Genomic DNA, 18,444 nt, shown 5'->3' on the forward strand with positions numbered 1-18,444 from the left:
GAAAGGGTCTCTCTGAATTGCTAAGCCTGGCTTTGAACTCATGATTTTTCTGCCTCAGCCTCCCCAGCCACTGGGATTACAGGCGTGTGCCACTGTGTTTGGCCCCACCCACCAAAATTTTTACTTCATTGGAGGCTCACTTTTGCATCTGTCAAATAGTAGAATCACTTATGACACAGAGTGGTCCTGAGGCTGAGGACTATATAAAATAATGTTTAGAAAGCTTTTTTTTTTTGTACTGGTATTAAACCCAGGGATGCTTTTTTTTTTTTTTTTTTTTTTTTAAACCACAAAAGTTTTATTTTAACCCCATGTTTACAAAAAAAGTGATTCATACATGAAAACTGGGTTTTCACCGGGTTTAATACATTAAAATGACATAATCCAATCCTACTCATGCATCACTTTCAGAAACACAGTGCAACTGGAAATATTTTTGCCATCACAGTGGACATTTCTAAAAAGCAAATGCCTGTGGGTGTTCCTGAGCCTTCAAAATAATAATAATAATAATAATAATAATAGTAAAAAGAAAAGTAACAGACACCACAGTTCTCTAAGAATGGCTGTGTTCTGCACATTGTGGAAAGATAATAAAAATAGCCTTCTAGAGTTTCAATATGCCTCGGAACATGGATTTCATCTCCCTCAGTTTGCTCTTGCTGACTTCTTAGATCACTTGATTAGAAGCCTGTTTTCATTGCTTCTTTACTAATTGCTGTTGGTACTTTGTAGGCTACACCTTTTAAACTTCTGTAAAGAACATTACAAGCTATTTCATGTAATTTAATTTTGTGCTGAATATTCTTCAAAGAATTTTATAAATAATACAATATTGTAAATGAGTCTTCAAATTCTCTTGTTGTTATACCATATTGTTGCTTTCTCCAACTTTATCTACAAATGATCTAATTCCAGGTAAATTTAAGAGGGATCCAAGAACTGGCACTCTTCTAATAAAGCCAACAACCACAGGAAAGAAGCCCCTGAACAAGAGAAAGAATCCATAAATTTCAAAGATCATGCCTATCAAAGGCCAACCAATAAGGACTACAAATACACCACCTAGGAAAAATCCTGTAGCTTTCATTTTATGTTTTTGGAAGAAGAATCTGAATGTTCTTTCTAAACCAATTACAAAAGCCAAGCCAGCCACAAATAAAACATTTCCAATAGCCAGTAGTGCTTTGTCAAAAAAGAGAATCATTCCAAAGAACAGGAAAAACACTCCAAATCCTGTTAATCCCATTCCAATTTTCTGGGTGTCCGTTAAGGAGATCATGGTTGCAGTGGTGAGGGCAGCGGAGGCAGCACCTCAGAATGCCCAGGGTGGAAAGCTGAGTAGAGAGAAATGAAGCCGGGGAGCAGCCCCGGAGAGCCGCCACATAAACCCAGGGATGCTTTAATTTTAAGAGAGGGTCTCATGAAGTTGCTTAGGGCCTTGCCAACTTGCTGAGTCTGGCTTCAAACTTGTGATCCTCCTATCTTAGCCTCCCATCACTGGAAGTTCAGCTCTGCACCACCATGCCCAGCTTGGAGCAATTTTGAACAAATATTTAGTGAATATTGCATTTTAATGGGGGAAACTAGATATTGAGCAGAAAAATTTCCTTCTCTCCTTCCCTTCTTCCCTCTTACTTTCTAAATGGGGTCTCACTATGTTGTCCAATCTGATCTCAAACTCCTGGGCTTAAGTGATCCTCTTGCCTCAGTCCCCTAAGTGCTGAGATTGTAGTCATATGCCACCATATTCATAAACAAATAATGTCAGGAATGACAGTAGTTGCATCCCTTAGTCTTGTGTTTCAGAGTTTGATTCTTAGAATGATGAAGTAATTTCTCTGTAGACATTCTGTACTTCTTGGTTCGTGATGGTCTGTTGGGCTCTGCTGGGGTGTAACGCCTGTGGTTTGTGTATGACACCATTCGTTTCTCCATTCTGCTCAGAGGCCACTTTACTGGCAAACACGACTGCCTGAAAAACAGGAAGAAGGCACTCCAACTGTTCACACTATGGTGAAGAGTCAGAGCACGGGTTCAACCCGTGCCCATCAGCCTTCATGCCAACAATTCTGGGCTTTCTAGACACAGCAATTTTCAAGTCTTAGCTGAATGTTCTACTATCTCCCTCTAGGTCCCCAACAACTGTTCATGTCACCATACTTGATTTTCTCCCCTTTTTTTTCTTTCCAGAGCAGGAGGTGGAACACAGGGTCTTGTGCATGCTAGGTAAATGGTCTACCATTAGCTACACACTGGCCCCTATTGACTTCCCCCCTCCCCATTTTAGGCTGACTTCCGAATATAGAAGATGAAGCTTTAGCCCTCACTCAGCTCTGAGTCCTACTCTTGATCACCACACATGTTATTTGTCCCTTCATCATCCCAATATTTATGTCTTCATTTTCTTAACTCTATATTCAGTGCTTATATTAGAAGGCTGAGCTGAGTAATTGATTATCCCTTTTTCTTTTTTGCACAACAGTTTGTATTTCATTTATATATAAATATATATGTTATTTTTTCTTTATATATTCTTTTTTTTCTTTTCTGTTTTGATACTAGGGATTGAACTCAGGGGCACTTGACCACTGAGCTATATATCCTTAGCTCAGTTTTTCATTTTATTTAGAGACAGGGTCTCACTGAGTTGCTCAGTGCTCGCTTTTGCTGAGGCTGGCTTTGAACTTGTTATCCTTCTACCTTAGCCTCCCAAGCCATTGAGATTAAAGGCATGCAACATTGCGCCCAGTTCTTTCTTTCTTTATTTTTTTTAAATGACAATTCTTTGTTTTTTTTATTTTAATATTTATTTTTTTTTTTAGTTTTTTCGGCAGACACAACATCTTTGTTTGTATGTGGTGCTGAGGATCGAACCCAGGCCACACGCATGCCAGGCGAGCACGCTACCGCTTGAGCCACATCCCCAGCCCCAACGCCCAGCTCTTTATATATTCTTATATAAAAGTTATGTATATTACTGGGCCGGGGATATGGCTCAAGCGGTAGCGCGCTCGCCTGGCATGCGTGTGGCCTGGGTTCGATCCTCAGCACCACATACAAACAAAGATGTTGTGTCCGCCGAAAAGTAAATAAATAAATATTAAAATTCACCCCCCCAAAAAAGTTATGCATATTACTTTTTCTTTTCCTTCTTTTTTTGGTTTTTGTTTTTGTTTGTGGTTCTGGGAGTGGAACCCAGGGCTTCACATATGTTAGGCAAGTTCTCTGCTACTGACCCACATCTCAGCACTTGATATAATTAATTTTCATACATTGTGCTAAATTCTTCAAATGGCCTTTAAATCTGGACCTCATGTATTTTGGTTCTAAGTGGTCTTCTTGAATTTTTTTTTAATTTATTTTGTTTTTTCTTTCTTTTAATTGTAGTTGGACACAATATCTTTATTTTATTTTATTTGTTTATTTTTTTATGTGGTGCTGAGGATTGAGCCCAGTGCCTCGAACGTGCTAGGCGAGCACTCTACCGCTGAGCCCCAGCCCCAGCCCCTTGAAGTATTTCTTTTATGATTTTCTTCACTGTTTTCTCCTTCTGAAACATGGAATTTTCGCATATTGAATTTCTTGAAATCATCCTTTTTTTAAAAAAAAAATACTTTTAGTTGTAGATGGCACAATACCTTTATTCTATTTATTTATATTTATGTGGTGCTGAGGATCAAACCTGGTGCCTCACACATGCTAGACAAATGCTCTACCACTGAGCTACAACCCCAGCCCCTGAAATCATCCTTTTTTTTTTTTCCTTTTATTTATTTTTTTTTATTGGTTGTTCAAAACATTATAAAGCTCTTGACATATCATATTTCATACATTAGATTCAAGTTGGTTATGAACTCCCAATTTTACCCCAAATACAGATTGCAGAATCACATCTGTTACACATCCACATTTTTACATAATGCCCTATTAGTAACTGTTGTATTCTGCTACCTTTCCTATCCTCTACCATCCCCCCTCCCTCCCCTCCCATCTTCTCTCTCTACCCCATCCACTGTAATTCATATCTCTCCTTGTTTATTTTCCCATTCCCCTCACAACCTCTTATATGTAATTTTGTATAACAATGAGGGTCTCCCTCCATTACCATGCAATTTCCCTTTTCTCTCCCTTTCCATCCCACCTCATGTATCTGTTTAATGTTAATCTTTTCTTCCTGCTCTTCCTCCCTGCTCTGTTCTTAGTTGCTCTCATTATATCAAAGAAGACATTTGGTATTTGTTTTTTAGGGATTGGCTAGCTTCACTAAGCATAGTCTGCTCTAGTGCCATCCATTTCCCTGCAAATTCTATGATTTTGTCATTTTTTAGTGCTGCATAATACTCCATGGTGTATAAATGCCACATTTTTTTTATCCATTTATCTATTGAAGGGCATCTGGGTTGGTTCCACAGTCTAGCAATTGTGAATTGTGCTGCTATGAACATCGATGTAGCAGTATCCCTGTAGTACGCTCTTTTAAGGTCTTCCAAGAAGGGCAATAGCTGGGTCAAATGGTGGTTCCATTCCCAGCTTTCCCAGGAATCTCCATACTGCTTTCCAGATTGGCTGCACCAGTTTGCAGTCCCACCAGCAATGTACCTTTTTTTTTTAATATTTATTTTTTAGTTGTGGGTAGACACAATATCTTTATTTTTTATTTTTATGAGGTGCTGAGGAGTGCCTCATGAATGCTAGTGAGCGCTCTACCACTGAGTCGCAACCCCAGCCCTGAAATCATCCTTTTAAAAGATCTTTTCTTATACTAGGGGTGCACACCTATAATCCTAGCAGCTTGGGAAGTTGAGACAGGAGGATCGCAAGTTCAAGGCCAGCCTTAGCAACTTAATAAGATGCTATCTCAAAATTAAAAAAAAATAATAATAAAAAGGGTTGGGAATATAGCTCAGCAGCAGAATTCCCCTGGCTTCAATCCCCAGTACTGAAAATATAAATAAATAAATAAATAAACAAATAAATAAATAAATAAATAAATAAAATTGATTTTTGTATTGGTTTTGGAGAGAAACTAAATTTAACCATCTGCCCTTTTCTTCTTGTTTTTTCTTCCTTCTTCTTCTTTTTTTCCCCAGCCCTGGGGATGGAACCCAGGGGTGCTCTACCGCTGAGCTACATCCCCAGTCCTTTTTGCTTTGTATTTTGAGACAGGGTCTTAATAAATCACTGAGGTTGGCCTTGAACTTGCGATCCTCCTGTCTCAGCCTCTCTTCTCAGCCTCTCCAGTCGCTGATATTCCAGGCGTGTGCCTCCGTTCCCAGCTTCATTTGCCATCTTTAACAGTCCACTCACCTGTGACTATGTCCTGATTCATAGGGTTTATACACAGTCCTTGTGAGTTTGGTTATTCCACTCTCTGGTCCCTAGACGATGAGCAACACATTAGAGGGGGAAGATTGCTGAAGGAGAGTCTCCAAAAGTAGTAAGTATGAAAAAAATCATAGAAGAAATATATACAAGCAGAGCAATCTACAGCCATTAGAACAGAGGCCTACAGAGCTAAAGAGCTCCACAGCATCCTAAATTTAGTGGCAGTGAAATAGAAGTAAAAAGGTCAGATTATGTTTACCATTCTCTAAGAAGTGAGGAAGAACACACTAAAAAACTTGTGTGAGGGGATCATGAACTGTAATTGAATTTCATGCATATATGAATTCAATGGGATGAACCTAATTACTATGTATAACTACAAAGCTCTAATTTTTAAAAGGTTAAAAAAAAAAAAATCTGGGCAAGGTAGCACACGCCTGTAATCTCAAGTGACTCAGGAGGCTGAGGCAGGAGGATTGCAAGTGTAAGGCCAGCTTCAGTATTTTAGTGAGGCCTTAAGCAACTTAGCAAGATGCTGTCTCAAAATAAAAAAATAAAAAAGGGCTGGGGATGTGGCTTAGTGGTTAAGCACCCTTAGGTTTAATCCCTGGTACAAAAATAAATAAATAAATAAAAGTTTAAAAAAAAGGATGTCCAAGAATGATGACAAATGGTTAGATATCTTTTTATATCTCAATGCTTAGGTTTACATGGTAATAAAATAAATAAATACCATATATAGAAAAAGACAGACTTATATGAGGAATATTACTTATACTGTATAGTTTTAAAAATGTTTTCAGGCTGGATTACATTTGTAATCCCAGGGACTCAGGATGCTGAGGCAGGAAGATCACAAGCTCAAGGCCAGCTTCAGCAACTTAGCAAATCCTGTCTCAAAATAAAATATAACTTCATATTTTATACATTCACATACTGAAAAACTTAGTTGAAAAAAAAAACTTAGTAAGAGGCACTGGGTACTTTCCTTTTTTGTTTCAAATAGACATTAAGACTCATGAATGTTAAGGAATTTTTTTTCAAAAATCACATAGTAGTTCTGTGAAACAGCTAACTTTCTTGTTTCCTAAAAACATTTCCATAGTTAAAAGCACAAGCTCTCAGTATTTGGAAAAATCCTTTTGTGCCATGTGGCTGTTCCCATGACCCACCTTTGCTCACTGTGATCTCCTGCAAGGATCTGCTCTCAGGTGATTAGGTGACCTGCTAGAGGCCAGTGAAGACATTTGAAGACTTTGAAGACCTTTCCTCTCAGGCTACCAGGGAAGGCAGTATGGTGGAATCCGCCTGGGACAACTGCACACTCTACTTGCTACCAGCTGTGTGATCTTAGGCAAGTTACCGAACCAACTAGCCCACAGGTGCTTCAGCATACTTACCACTCAAGCCAGGGAAGCAAGAGTGCCTACCTAATAAGACAAATGCAAGGATCAAATGAATATGTAGTAGATATATAATTCTCAATAAGCTTTAGCCGTTATCCTTTCCATTTCCTTAACTGTGGAGATCAGAGGCTCTCATTTGTTTTATGTAAAAATGGTATAGAAGTCTGATGTTGTGGTGCATGTCGGGAATACCAGTGATTCCTGGGATGCTGAGGCAGGAGAATTGCAAGTTCAAGGCCAGCCCCAGCAATTTAGTGAAACCCTATCTTAAATATGAAAAAGGATCTGGGGTTGTAGCTCAGCAGTAAAGAGCCTCTGGGTTCAATCCCTACTACCAAAAAAATAAAAGTATAGAAGTTGGGCATGGTGGCATAGTCCTGTCATCCCAGTGACTCCAGAGGCTGGAACAGAAGGATTGCAAATTCCACGCCAGCATCAGTAATTTAGTAAGACCCTCAACAACATAATAAGCCTCTGTCTAAAAAGAAAAAAATAAAAAGGTCTGGGGAGCTGGGTGTGGTGGCGCAAGGCTATAATCCCAGCCTTATAAATATGATCATGAATTCAAAGCCACCTCAGCAACTTAGTAAGGTCCTAAGAAACTTAGCAAAACTCTGCTTCAAAAAATTTTTAATTATTTATTTGGTACCAGGGATTAAGCACCTACCTCTCTGGAGGAGCTGGGGATATAGCTCAGTGGTAGAATGTGTGCTTAGAATCAAAGAGGCCCTTTGTTCAATCTGGCATCAAAAACAAAACAAAGAAAGTACTGATTTTATCAGTACATATTGTATACATGTATTGAAATGTCACACTATATTTCATAAATATGTACAATTACTACATTTTTTTTTTGGTACCAGGAATTTAACTCAGGGGCACTCAGACACTAAGCCAACATTCCCAGCCCCATTTTTGTATTTTATTTAGAGACAGGGTCTCACCAAGTTGTTTAGCACCTCCCTTTTTGTTGAGGTTGGCTTTGAACTTGTGATCCCCTGCCTCAGCTTCCCCAGCTACCGGGATTACAGGGGTGCACTGTGCCTGCCATACAATTACTACATGTTAATCAAAAATCTGAAAAGGGGTTAGAAGTGTAGTTGGTAGAGCATGTGCCTATTATGCATGAGGTTTTGGGTTTTATCTCCAGCACCACAAAAATAAAATTTAAATATGTCTAAGGAGATGGAAATTTTTTTTTTTACAGTAACTAATGTTTATTGGGCACTTTATATGTCAAGTACTGGGCTAAGTTCTTAGCAGACCCTATTCTTTATTTAATTTTCAAATCCATATGCGGTAGAGCTGTTGGCATATTTTACATTGATTTAAAAATGATTTAAAAAATCAGGATCAGACATAGATAGTAACATGAAAAATTCATTTGGTTGTTGTAGAGGCCAGAAGGGTGTCTGTGGTTTGGGTTTGCAAGCCTACATGGGGATGTGGAAATGTTAATTATTCTGATTTTATCATTGCACATTATATGTACATATTGAATGATCACACTTGAACCTCATAAATTTATACAGTTAAAATAATCGTTTAATAGAAAAATAAAATAAAAATAGTAATAGTATTTAAATCTTCAAACCTATAGATAATTCCTATATTCTGCTATAGGTTGTGTATAGCAACAGCATATGGTGTCAGTGGGAAGAAAAAGATGTTTCAGTGAAAATACCTTTTAGATATTTGTGTGGCCAGCAACTATCTTTAATTCTGAAAACCTCTCTGGTCTTCAGTTTTGGGGTTATAACCCACCTGTCTTTTCAGTTTCTGGGTGTGTCAATTGTCTTCCATAATGTGTCAAAAACAGAGCCCTGTTTCACATTTTACAGTCTCTGCACTTGGCAGAATATTCTTCCAGAATGGCCTCATGTTTTACACGCGTGACCCACTGTCGTCAGGTGCCACACCTTTCCTGCAAAACAATGCCCAGGGTACACTGGGAGGAGGCCCCTTGGAAGTGATTTCAGCCACAAAAGGCCTCCTTGGAGCAGGCTCTAACCACAGAGCCCAAGAGGTTGAATCTGGACAAGCTGTCTCTGCTCAAGCAGGCCCTACAGAGCCTGTCGTCAGCCTCTGGGATCTGGCCCTGCTGAGATTCACTGATTCTGACCTGTTTTCAGGTATGTGAGCCCAACCCTCCTCTCGGTCTCCACCTCAAGACCTGGGTCCTCCACTCCACCAGCCCAAGTAGCTTCTGCCTGACTGACGATAACTCCAGCCTGTGGACTCAGCTGGCCTCTTATATTCCCTAGTTAAGGCCTGACCTGGGGTTCCTAGAGCCAGCCTTTTGAGATATGAAATTTAGCTTCTCCTTTTAACCAAAGCTTTTCAAAAGAAAGACTTTATATTCAGCTTTGATGGGGTATTTTAAAAAAAAACATTCAAATTATTTATTTCATATTTATAAAAAATGTATTTTGCATTTGGTACTGGGGGTTGAACCCAGGGCCTTCTACATGCTAAGTTAGTGCTCTATCACTGAACAACATTCCCAGCCTATTGTTTTTTAAACTGGTGTTTATTTTCAATAACCTTATTTCCATTTTGATTAAGTGTCTTCAGAAGGAGACCACTCAGTGGATGTTCCCATGCACTCAGTGGCCTAAGCCACTGAGACTAGTCTTCAGTGGCCAGCTTCAGTAGGCAAGTGCTGGATAGGAATAGAGGGTGCCTGCACTCCTTCAGACCAGTCTGCACCTTCAGATTGAGTAGCAGTGACCTTGGGAGCAGTCCACCATCTACTTACCATGAAATTCCTCCTCTGTTCTATTTTCTTGTCTTTTTTTTTTTTTTTTGGTACTAGGGATTGAACCCAGGGGTGCTTTACACTGAGCCACATCCACAGTCCTTTTTACTTTGAGACAGGGTCTTTCTTAAGTTGCTCAGGCTGGCTTCAAACTTGAGATACTCCTGCCTCAACCTCCTTCAGCTGGGATTACACACAAGCGTGGACCAAGGCACTTGGCATGCATTCACCATTTAAATCTCACAGTGGGAAGGCTGGGGGTGTGGCTCAGTGGTGGTGCACTTGTATCCTATGTACTAGGTCCTGGATTCAATCTCCAGCCTGAGAAAGGAAAGAAGGAAGGAAGGAGGGAAGGAGGGAAGGAAGGAAGGAAGAAAATAAACCTCACCAAAGAATATATGTAGCCTGGTGCAGTGGCACACGCCTGTAATCCCAGTGGCTGGGAGGCTGAGGCAGGAGGATCATGAGTTCAAAGCAGCCTTAGCAACTTGACAAGACCCTAAGCAACTCAGTGAGAGCTTGTCTCTAAATAAAGTATAAAAAATAAAGTTAAAAAAAAAAAAGTATAAAAAGGGGTTAGGGATGTTGCTCAGTGGTTAAGTACCCCCGGGTTCAATTTCCAGTACCAAAAAAGAATCTATGTGGTAGGTACTTTTTATCCCCATTTTCAGATCAGGAAACAGATGTGTAGAGAGTTTAGCCAGGCATGGACCACCAATTTGGAAGTCCCAACAATTTGGAAGGCTGAGGCAAGAGAATAGGAAATTCAAGGCCAGCCTCTTAGCAAGGCCCTAAATAACTTAGAGAGGCCCTTTCTCAAGATATAAAATAAAAAGGACTGGGGATGTGGCTCAGTGGTAAAGTGCTCCTGGGTTCAATCCCCAGTTTAAAAAAAGGGGGTGGGGCTGGGGTTATGGCTCAGTGGTAGAGCGCTCACCTTGCACATGCAGGGCTCTGGGTTCGATCCTCAGCACCACATATAAATAAATAAAGTAAAGGTATTGTGTCCAATTACAACTACAAAAAACAAACAAACAAACAAAAAAAAAAAACAACAGTGTAGAGAGTTTAAATATCATGTCCAAGGCCACAGTGCTAGAGAGGTAAGGTGGGGTGTAAAGGAAAGCGACTGCAGCCTTCCTCAGGGCTTGATCTACTCCCCCGACTCCCTTGGAAGCACTGTTCTTGACTCCCCCTATACCTAACTCTCTAGCCTCACACCTCTCCACACTTTCCACTGTCCTGTCTCTTACATTTTATTGCTTCTACTTTTTTATCCTCTGCCCAGTAAATTGCCCCATAATCCAAGATCACATTTTTTTTTTTAATGCTGGGGATGAAACCCAGGGCCTTGAACATGCTAAGCATGCTCTCTCCACCAAGCTACACCCCCAACCCCTGCAATCACATTCTGAGAAAGGATACACTTGCCAAAGTTCACAGATTCTGGAGTGCCTCTTTGTGACACTTGCTGTCCAAAACTATGTTCTATACCTTAGGAAGACACAGAACACATAAGCCCATAGGCTCATGCAGATACACACACACACACACACACACACACACACCCTCACCGCAAACACAAAAGTGTATAACCCCCCCTATAAACACATAAACATCAACACATATATAAATACAACCTCCCATATAAATTCACATGCATACACAGAAACATTTATATACATAGCTCCCCACATGAAAACATTCAGCACATAAATATGCACATAGGTACCCCCACAAACACATAAATGCACAGACACAAGCCTAACTCACCCCCTATGAAGACACAGAGAAACCTACACAAACAAGTGTAAACCCCACGCCTGCCCCTCCCAGAACCCTCAGCCCTCTTCTCCAGCCTCTCCTCAGAGGCCTGTGCTACTAGGGGCTGGAGGGAAGTGAAACCTGCCTGACAGGAAGTGAGACAGCTGGTGCTTTTCTGGTGCTTCTGACACAGCTGTTGGGAGCACTAAGCAAACAGCTAGTTTCTGGGGCTGCCCTGAGGTAACTGTGGAGCACTGGGGTTCTTGGGCTTTGTTTATCTGGCACCCTTCTCTGACCTTCCCTAGGTGGGCGTTCAACTTTCTGTGGAGAAGGAATCCCTCTCTCCACAAAGGGTTTGTGAAAAACACTGTGGGTTCAAGGACACTTATTCCCAGCCACAGAGGCACATGGTACCTTCCTTTCTTCTTAGTCTGGAAACTTTTCAGAGTTTTCGGGTACCTTCTTTTAAAATTGAAAGATGCAGGCAAGAAGATGAAGTAGGTATATCAATTAAGGGATTATTGAAAGGGATTATTTTTCCTTACAGTAGACCAGGCTGATCTTTACTTTTTTTTTTTTTTGTACTGGGGACTGAACCCAGGTGTGCTTTACCACTGAGCCACATCCCCAGCCCTTTTTTTGTATTTTATTTAGAGACACGGTCTGACTAAATTGCTCAGTGCCTCCCTAATCTTCTTTTTTTTTTTTTTAAAGAGAGAGTGAAAGAGGGAGAGAGAGAGAGACAGAGAATTTTAATATTTATTTTTTAGTTATTGGCGGACACAACATCTTTGTTTTGTATGTGGTGCTGAGGATCGAAACTGGGCCGCATGCATGCCAGGCGAGCTGCATGCCAGGCGAGCTGCATGCCAGGCGAGCTGCATGCCAGGCGAGCTGCATGCCAGGCGAGCTGCATGCCAGGCGAGCGCGCTACCGCTTGAACCACATCCCCAGCCCGTTTTTTTTTTTTTTTTTTAAGAAGAACCTTTTTTTTTTTAGTTGTAGATGAGCAAATACCTTTATTTTGTTTATTTATTTTTAATTTTTTTTTAAGAGAGAGAGAAATTTTTAATATTTATTTATTTTTTTTAGTTTTCAGCAGACACAACATCTTTGTTTGTATGTGGTGCTGAGGATTGAACCCGGGCCGAACGCAGGCCAGGCGACTGCGCTACCACTTGAGCCACATCCCAGCCCCCTCCCTAACCTTCTGAAACTGGCTTTGAACCTGTGATTCTCCTGCCTCAGCCTCCCAAGTTGCTGGGATTACAGGCTGCACTACTGCATCTGTCATACCCAGGCTGATCTTGACCAGCGTTAGTAATAACTTTGGTCTGGTAGGCCAGGAAAAGTATCTAGATGCTGGGACACAGATATTTGGTGGCCTCTGTTATGTATCACCAGAGAAAGAGGGAGAAGGACCTGGAACCACTGAATGGAGGATGTAGCATACGTGGTACCAGTGGGACAGTGATATGGGATTACTGACCTTTTGCCCTGGAAGTTTTGCTGTTGGCAATTACTGTATTCTAAGAAGAGATCTGAGGACTTGATGAATTTGAGGGTTTTTCAAAAGTCTAACTCTAGGGCTGGGGATGTAGCTCAGTTGGTAGAATGCTTGCCTTGCATGCACAAGTCCCTGAGTTTGATACCCAGCACCTAAAAAAAAAAGAAAGTCCAACTCTGGTCGTGTGTGGTAGGGTACATGCCTGTAATCCCAGTTACTCAGGAGGCTGAGGCAGAAGGATTGCAAATTCAAGGCCACCTTTAGCAACTTTGGGTAAACCTGTTTCAAAATAAAATAAAAAGGGGTGGGATATAGTTCAGTAGTGGAGCATCCATGGGTTCAACACCCAGGACCGCCGGAAAAAGACAAAAATCAACTCTGATTCAAAGGGATTAGTCCCTAACATAATTATGATGCTGGTGAGACTAATTCTCTCTTAAAATTCCCTCTTGCTATCTGATATACCATAGAATAATGAATGGCAGAACTGATAAAAAGCTTGGATGTAATATAGTATAATGATTCCAAACTGGGAATTGGGAATTAAACTCAAGGGTACTTTGCTACTGAGAAACATCCCTACCCCTTTTTTTGGGCTGGGGATATAGCTCAGTTGGTAGAGTGCTTGCCTTGCATGCACAAGGTCCTGGGTTTAATCCCCAGCACCACAAAAAAAAAAAAAAAAAAAGAAAAGAAAAAAGAAACACCCCCACCCCTTTATTTAATTTTTAAATGTATTTTTTAGTTATAGGTGGACACAATATCTTTATTTTATTTTCATGTGGTGCTGAGGATCGAACCCAGTGCCTCACACATGCTAGGCAAGTGCTCTACCACTGAGCCACAACCCCAGTCCTTTATTTAATTTTTATTTTGAGACAGGGTCTTGCTAAGTTGCCCAGGATGCCCTAGAACTTGTAATTGTTCTGCCTCAGCCTCCCAATTTGTTGGAATTATGTGTGTGTGATTATGTCCCTCTCACCTTATTTATTTAATATATTTCTTTGAATTGACTTACTTTATTTAAATTTTTTTTTTTTTTTGGTACTGGGGATTGAACCCAGGGGCACTTTACTGTCAAGCTATATCACCAGTCATTTTTATTTTTATTTTTTTATTTTGAGACAGAGTATCCCTAAATTGCTGAGGTTGGCCTTGAACTTTCAATCTTCCTGCCTTAGCTTCCCAAATCACTGGGAGTATAGGTGTGTATCACTGCACCCAGCTAAATTTTTAAAAATTCAACCAAAACAGTAATAGTCATACTATTATGGGCTTAATGTGCTAATACACATTTTTAAACTACATGTCTGGTTTGGGGTGTATCTTAAAGGTAGATTATATGCTTAGCATGTGTGAGGCTTTGGTTTCAATCCCCAGCACCACCAACAAAAAACCCACATAGCTATCAAAATAATTTATATTCATTTATGAACTGCTTAAAAATCATATCATGCAGCCAGGTGTGGTGGTGCACACCTGTAATCCCAGTGGCTCAGGAGGCTGAGACAGGAGGATCAAAAGTTCAAAAGCCAGCCTTAGCAATGATGAAGTACTAAGCAACACAGTGAGACCCTGTCTCTAAATAAAATACAAAATAGGGCTGCGGATGTGGCTCAGTGGTTGAGTGCCTCTGAGTTCAACCTCCAGTACCAAAAAATTTAAATAAATAAAATAAATCATATCATGCATCCTGATGATATAGTCATCATACTTTAGGAATCACTGATCTGGTCTAACATCACCCTTTTTGAGTTTTATTTCTCTCTCTCTCTCTTTTTTTTTTTTTTTTGGTGCTGGGGATTGAACCCAGGGCCTTGTGCATGTGAGGCAAGCACTCTACCAACTGAGCTATATCCCCAGCCCTACATCACCCTTTTTGCAGGTGAGGACACTGATGTCCATAGACATTAGTAATTTGTCTGAGGTCTCACAGTTAAATACTTAGATACTACTTTGAATCTGTTCCTAAAGTCTCCTAATTTACAGTCTTTTTTTTTTTTTTTTCTCTTTTCAATGCTAGGTTCAGATCTAGGCTTTCACACAGGCTAGGTAAGCGCTCTACCACTGAACTACACCCCCAGTCCTCTGTATTATTATGTTTTTAGTGGTACTTGAGATTGAACCTAGGGGTACTCTACACAGTTACATCCCCAGTCCACCCCACTCTTTTTCTTTTGAGGCAGGATCTCAGTGAACTCCCAAGGCCGACCTCAAACTTTGATCATTTTTTTATAAAATCTTTTTCCCACTTGGTCGACACATTATCCTTTCTTATCCTTTTAAGAATATTAATTATAGTTCTGTATTTTCCCCCCTCATTTCCATGAATTACTTCTGTTTCCCCTTGGGTTCTTTATGTGTTTCTTTTCTTTTTTTGGTATCTGGGATTTAACCTAGGGGCACTTAACACTAAGCCACAACCCCACCCTACCCCACTTTTTAAAATATTTTTTTTAGTTGTAGATGGACACAATATCTTTAGTTATCTCTTTATTTTTATGTGGTGCTGAGGATCGAACCCAGTGCCTCACTCATGCAAGGCAAGTGCTCTGCCACTGAGCCCCAGCCCCAGCCCCTCACCCCTTTTTTATATTTTACTTAGAGATAGGGTCTTGATGCTTAGGGCGTCACTAAGTTTTTGAGGTTGACCTTAAACTCATGATCCTCCTGCCTCAACCTCCCAAGTCACTGGGATTACAGGCATGTGCCACTGTGCCTGGCATCTCGGTGTGTTTCTTACTCATGTTAGAGATTTTCTTCAAATGTCTTGTGATTCTTTCTTCCCTAAAGTGAATCTCTAAAAATTGGATTGCAGTGTCTTTCTGTATTCCCTTCCTTCCTTCCTTTTCTTTGTAAGAGGGATTGACCCAGGGTCTGATGTATCTATTTTTTTCTGAGACAGGGTATAAGTTGCCCAGGCTGGTCTCAAACTTGTGATCCTCCTGCCTTAGCCTCCCAAGTAGCTGGGATTAGAGGTGAGCACCACTGTACCCAGCATGCAGTATCTTTCTTTATTTGTGAGTGGGGCTTATCCCCCAAAGCTTCAATGTAAAGAGACCTCATGATGACCTTTTATTAGGAAAACCCCTACATGTCTGTATCTAGAGGTCTTTTTCTTCTGGGGTCTCAGAGAAGAATTAGTCAATGTCCTACCTCTGGGTAATCTGAGAATGGGTGGGAAAAGGAAAATCAGAGTTCAACATTTATTTTTTTATTTAGGAAGCTAGGGATTGAACCCAGGGCCTTGAACATAGAGTTGGATCTTTAGATCTGCAGATTTTCATTTGCTTATTTCCCTTTGTAGTCCTATTGAATGTCCTCTGAGCAATTTCTCTTCCAGGCATCCCAATGCTGGTGGGTGATTCATCTGGGTGGCCAGCCCTGTTCGCCCTGGTTTGGGCTGTGGAAATATCCTTTGTCAGGTCCAACATATTTATGGATGAAGCACGAAGTCGGCTATTAGTGAAAGAGAAGAGAATCCGATTTGGGTCAGAGGTGCTGATGAATGGCCAAGAGAAGAAGGCCAATAGGAACCTCATGGCCATCAAAAAGAGGGAGATCATGGAGGCCATGGAGACCCACAAGTTTCCGCCCAGTATGCACTTCTTCAAGGCCAAGCATCTCATTGAGGACAGCCGGGTGTTTCATGTAATAAAGAAGATGCCTAAAGGTAAATAAAGTTTGGAAGGCTGGGGCTGTAGCTCAGCGGTAGATTGTTTGCCTCGAATGTATGAGACACTGGATTCGACCCTCAGCACTACATAAAAATAAATAAATATACAAAGATATCATGTCCATCTACAACTAAAAAAAATAAAAAAGGTAAAATTTGGAGAGGGATAGTTTTGGGGTGCTGGGACGTGGGAAGAAACTAAAATTGGAATAGTCACTGTCATGGAAGTTGCCCATTATCCCAAATGGAGTAGCAACTACAGTTTTCTTTGCTCTTATTGCCAACCTAAGAAGCAAGGATTCAATGGTGGTTACTGGTTCATCCTCGAAATCAAAACTTTGCTTCCTAGAGGACTCAGCCTCAGAGTAGGCTGGGATATTCCTGGTCTTCCCTAACACAGCATCCAGGGCCCAGAGAACTTTATTATTCCCTTCATAAGTTTCCTCATGACAGTTTCTTCTAACCTTTCTCCAGGGACTGTCACCAAATAGGATGCAATATGATATAGCATCCTGGAGTAGTGTAACACCTTCCTATGATAAGAAAAATAATTTTAAAAAAGAGAATAAAATTATGGCATTTGCAGGTAAATGGATGGTGTTGGAGAAGATAATGTTAAGTGAAGTTAGCCAATCCCCAAAAAACAAATGTTGAATGTTTTCTCTGTTATAAGGAGGCTAACTCATAGTGGGGTAGGGAGGGGGAGCATGGGAGGAATAGATGAATTCTAGATAGGGAAGAGAGGTGGGAGGGAAAGGGAGGGGGCAGGGGATTAGCAAGAATGGTGGACTGTGATAGACATTATTAGCCAAAGTAAATATATGAGGACACGAACTGGTATCAACATACTTTATATACAACCAGAGATATGAAAAATTGTGCTGTATACTTATAACAGGAATTATAATGTATTTCACTGTCATTTATTTTTTTAAATCAATTAATCAATCAATCAATACAATCATATTACAAAGTTTTTTTTTTTTTTTTTAAATATTTATTTATTTATTTTAATTCTCGGCGGACACAACATCTTTGTTTTTATGTGGTGCTGAGGATCGAACCCGGGCCGCACGCATGCCAGGCGAGCGCGCTACCGCTTGAGCCACACCCCCAACCCCCATATTACAAAGTTAAGAAAAAAAAGAAAAATCATTTTAAGTTTGCACATCTAAATAACTATTTAGCTACTTGTTGGAATGGAGATGTTCCTCAGTGGTATAATGCTTTCCTAGCATGCAGGAGGCCCTGTTTGAATCCCCAGCACCTTCAAAACAAAACAAAACAAAAACTCCCCAAAACAACAACAAAAAAACAAAATAGGTTCTTCCAGCTTATGAGGACTTTCCTATACCTCTTTTTTAAATGCTATAAAGAGAGGGGTTTTGGTTTTGTTTTGTTTTTTGTTTTTGGTACTAGGGATTGAACCCAGGAGCACTCAGCCACTGAGCCACATCTCCAGTCCTTTTTTGTATTTTATTTAGAGACAGGTCTCACTGAGTTGTTTAGGGCATCACTAAGTTGCTGAGACTGGCTTTGAACTCGTGATCCTCCTGTCTCAGCCTCCTGAACCACCGGGATTATAGGTCTGTACCACCGTACCTTGAACCCAGGAATTTGAGGCCAGTCTTTGCAACATAGTGAGACCCCCATCTCAAATAACAATAATAACTGAAGTCAATAAAGTAGCATCCCAGCTTGTGGGGAATGTAAGGGTTAGAGAGGGTGTCATATCAGAGCTCACAGGGCTGGGACACCTGCTGAGAGGCTAATGTTGAGATCAGATGCTAGATGGAGCAAGGAGAACAGGGGACAGTATGTAGTATTTCTTGAGGAACACCAGAGTAAAACTCATGTTTGGTCTGAAGGACAAATGTGAGGTCTCAAATGGCAAAGCCTGCAGGCCAGAAGCTGCACAGATAGTGGCCCAAAGCAATGATTGAAATATCAGTGCAGGGAGAGGGGTTGGGGATCAGGACATGAGAATCAAGGACAAGTCTGGAAA

General features: G+C 40.6%; 2 protein-coding genes across 4 annotated transcripts in view; one reads left to right on the forward strand and one right to left on the reverse strand.

The window, feature by feature from the left end:
- Positions 1-345: 345 nt before the first annotated feature.
- On the reverse strand, positions 346-7,539 carry LOC124103310 (vesicle transport protein GOT1B). Of its 2 annotated transcripts, XM_058584119.1 has the most exons (4): positions 7,398-7,539; positions 6,501-6,754; positions 5,311-5,381; positions 346-1,975 (listed from the first exon to the last, which is right to left on the reverse strand). In XM_058584119.1, exon 4 carries the CDS (start codon positions 1,280-1,282, stop codon positions 866-868), a length of 417 nt encoding a protein of 138 aa, XP_058440102.1. In that variant the 5' UTR covers positions 1,283-1,975; positions 5,311-5,381; positions 6,501-6,754; positions 7,398-7,539; the 3' UTR covers positions 346-865. The 2 variants fall into 2 exon arrangements, with proteins under 2 accessions (XP_058440102.1, XP_046315826.1); XM_046459870.2 differs by lacking the exon at positions 7,398-7,539 and having other exon boundaries at positions 6,501-6,857.
- Positions 7,540-8,582: 1,043 nt separating this feature from the next.
- The window catches only part of Ada2 (adenosine deaminase 2), a 39,526-nt gene continuing 29,664 nt past the window's right edge, over positions 8,583-18,444 (forward strand). Inside the window, exons 1-2 of one of the 2 annotated variants that reach the window (XM_046459868.2) lie at positions 8,583-8,866; positions 16,107-16,436. In XM_046459868.2, coding sequence (XP_046315824.1) covers positions 8,614-8,866; positions 16,107-16,436 — 583 coding nt within the window. In that variant the 5' untranslated portion in view covers positions 8,583-8,613. The remainder of the gene's footprint in view (positions 8,867-16,106; positions 16,437-18,444) is intronic. The other variant, XM_046459867.2, reaches the window with a different exon arrangement.

The sequence above is a fragment of the Marmota monax genome, unplaced genomic scaffold, assembly GCF_021218885.2.
Source record: "Marmota monax isolate L192 unplaced genomic scaffold, Marmota_monax_Labrador192_F-V1.1 WCK01_AAM20220418_F8-fsc00163, whole genome shotgun sequence".
Classification (NCBI taxonomy): domain Eukaryota; kingdom Metazoa; phylum Chordata; class Mammalia; order Rodentia; family Sciuridae; genus Marmota; species Marmota monax.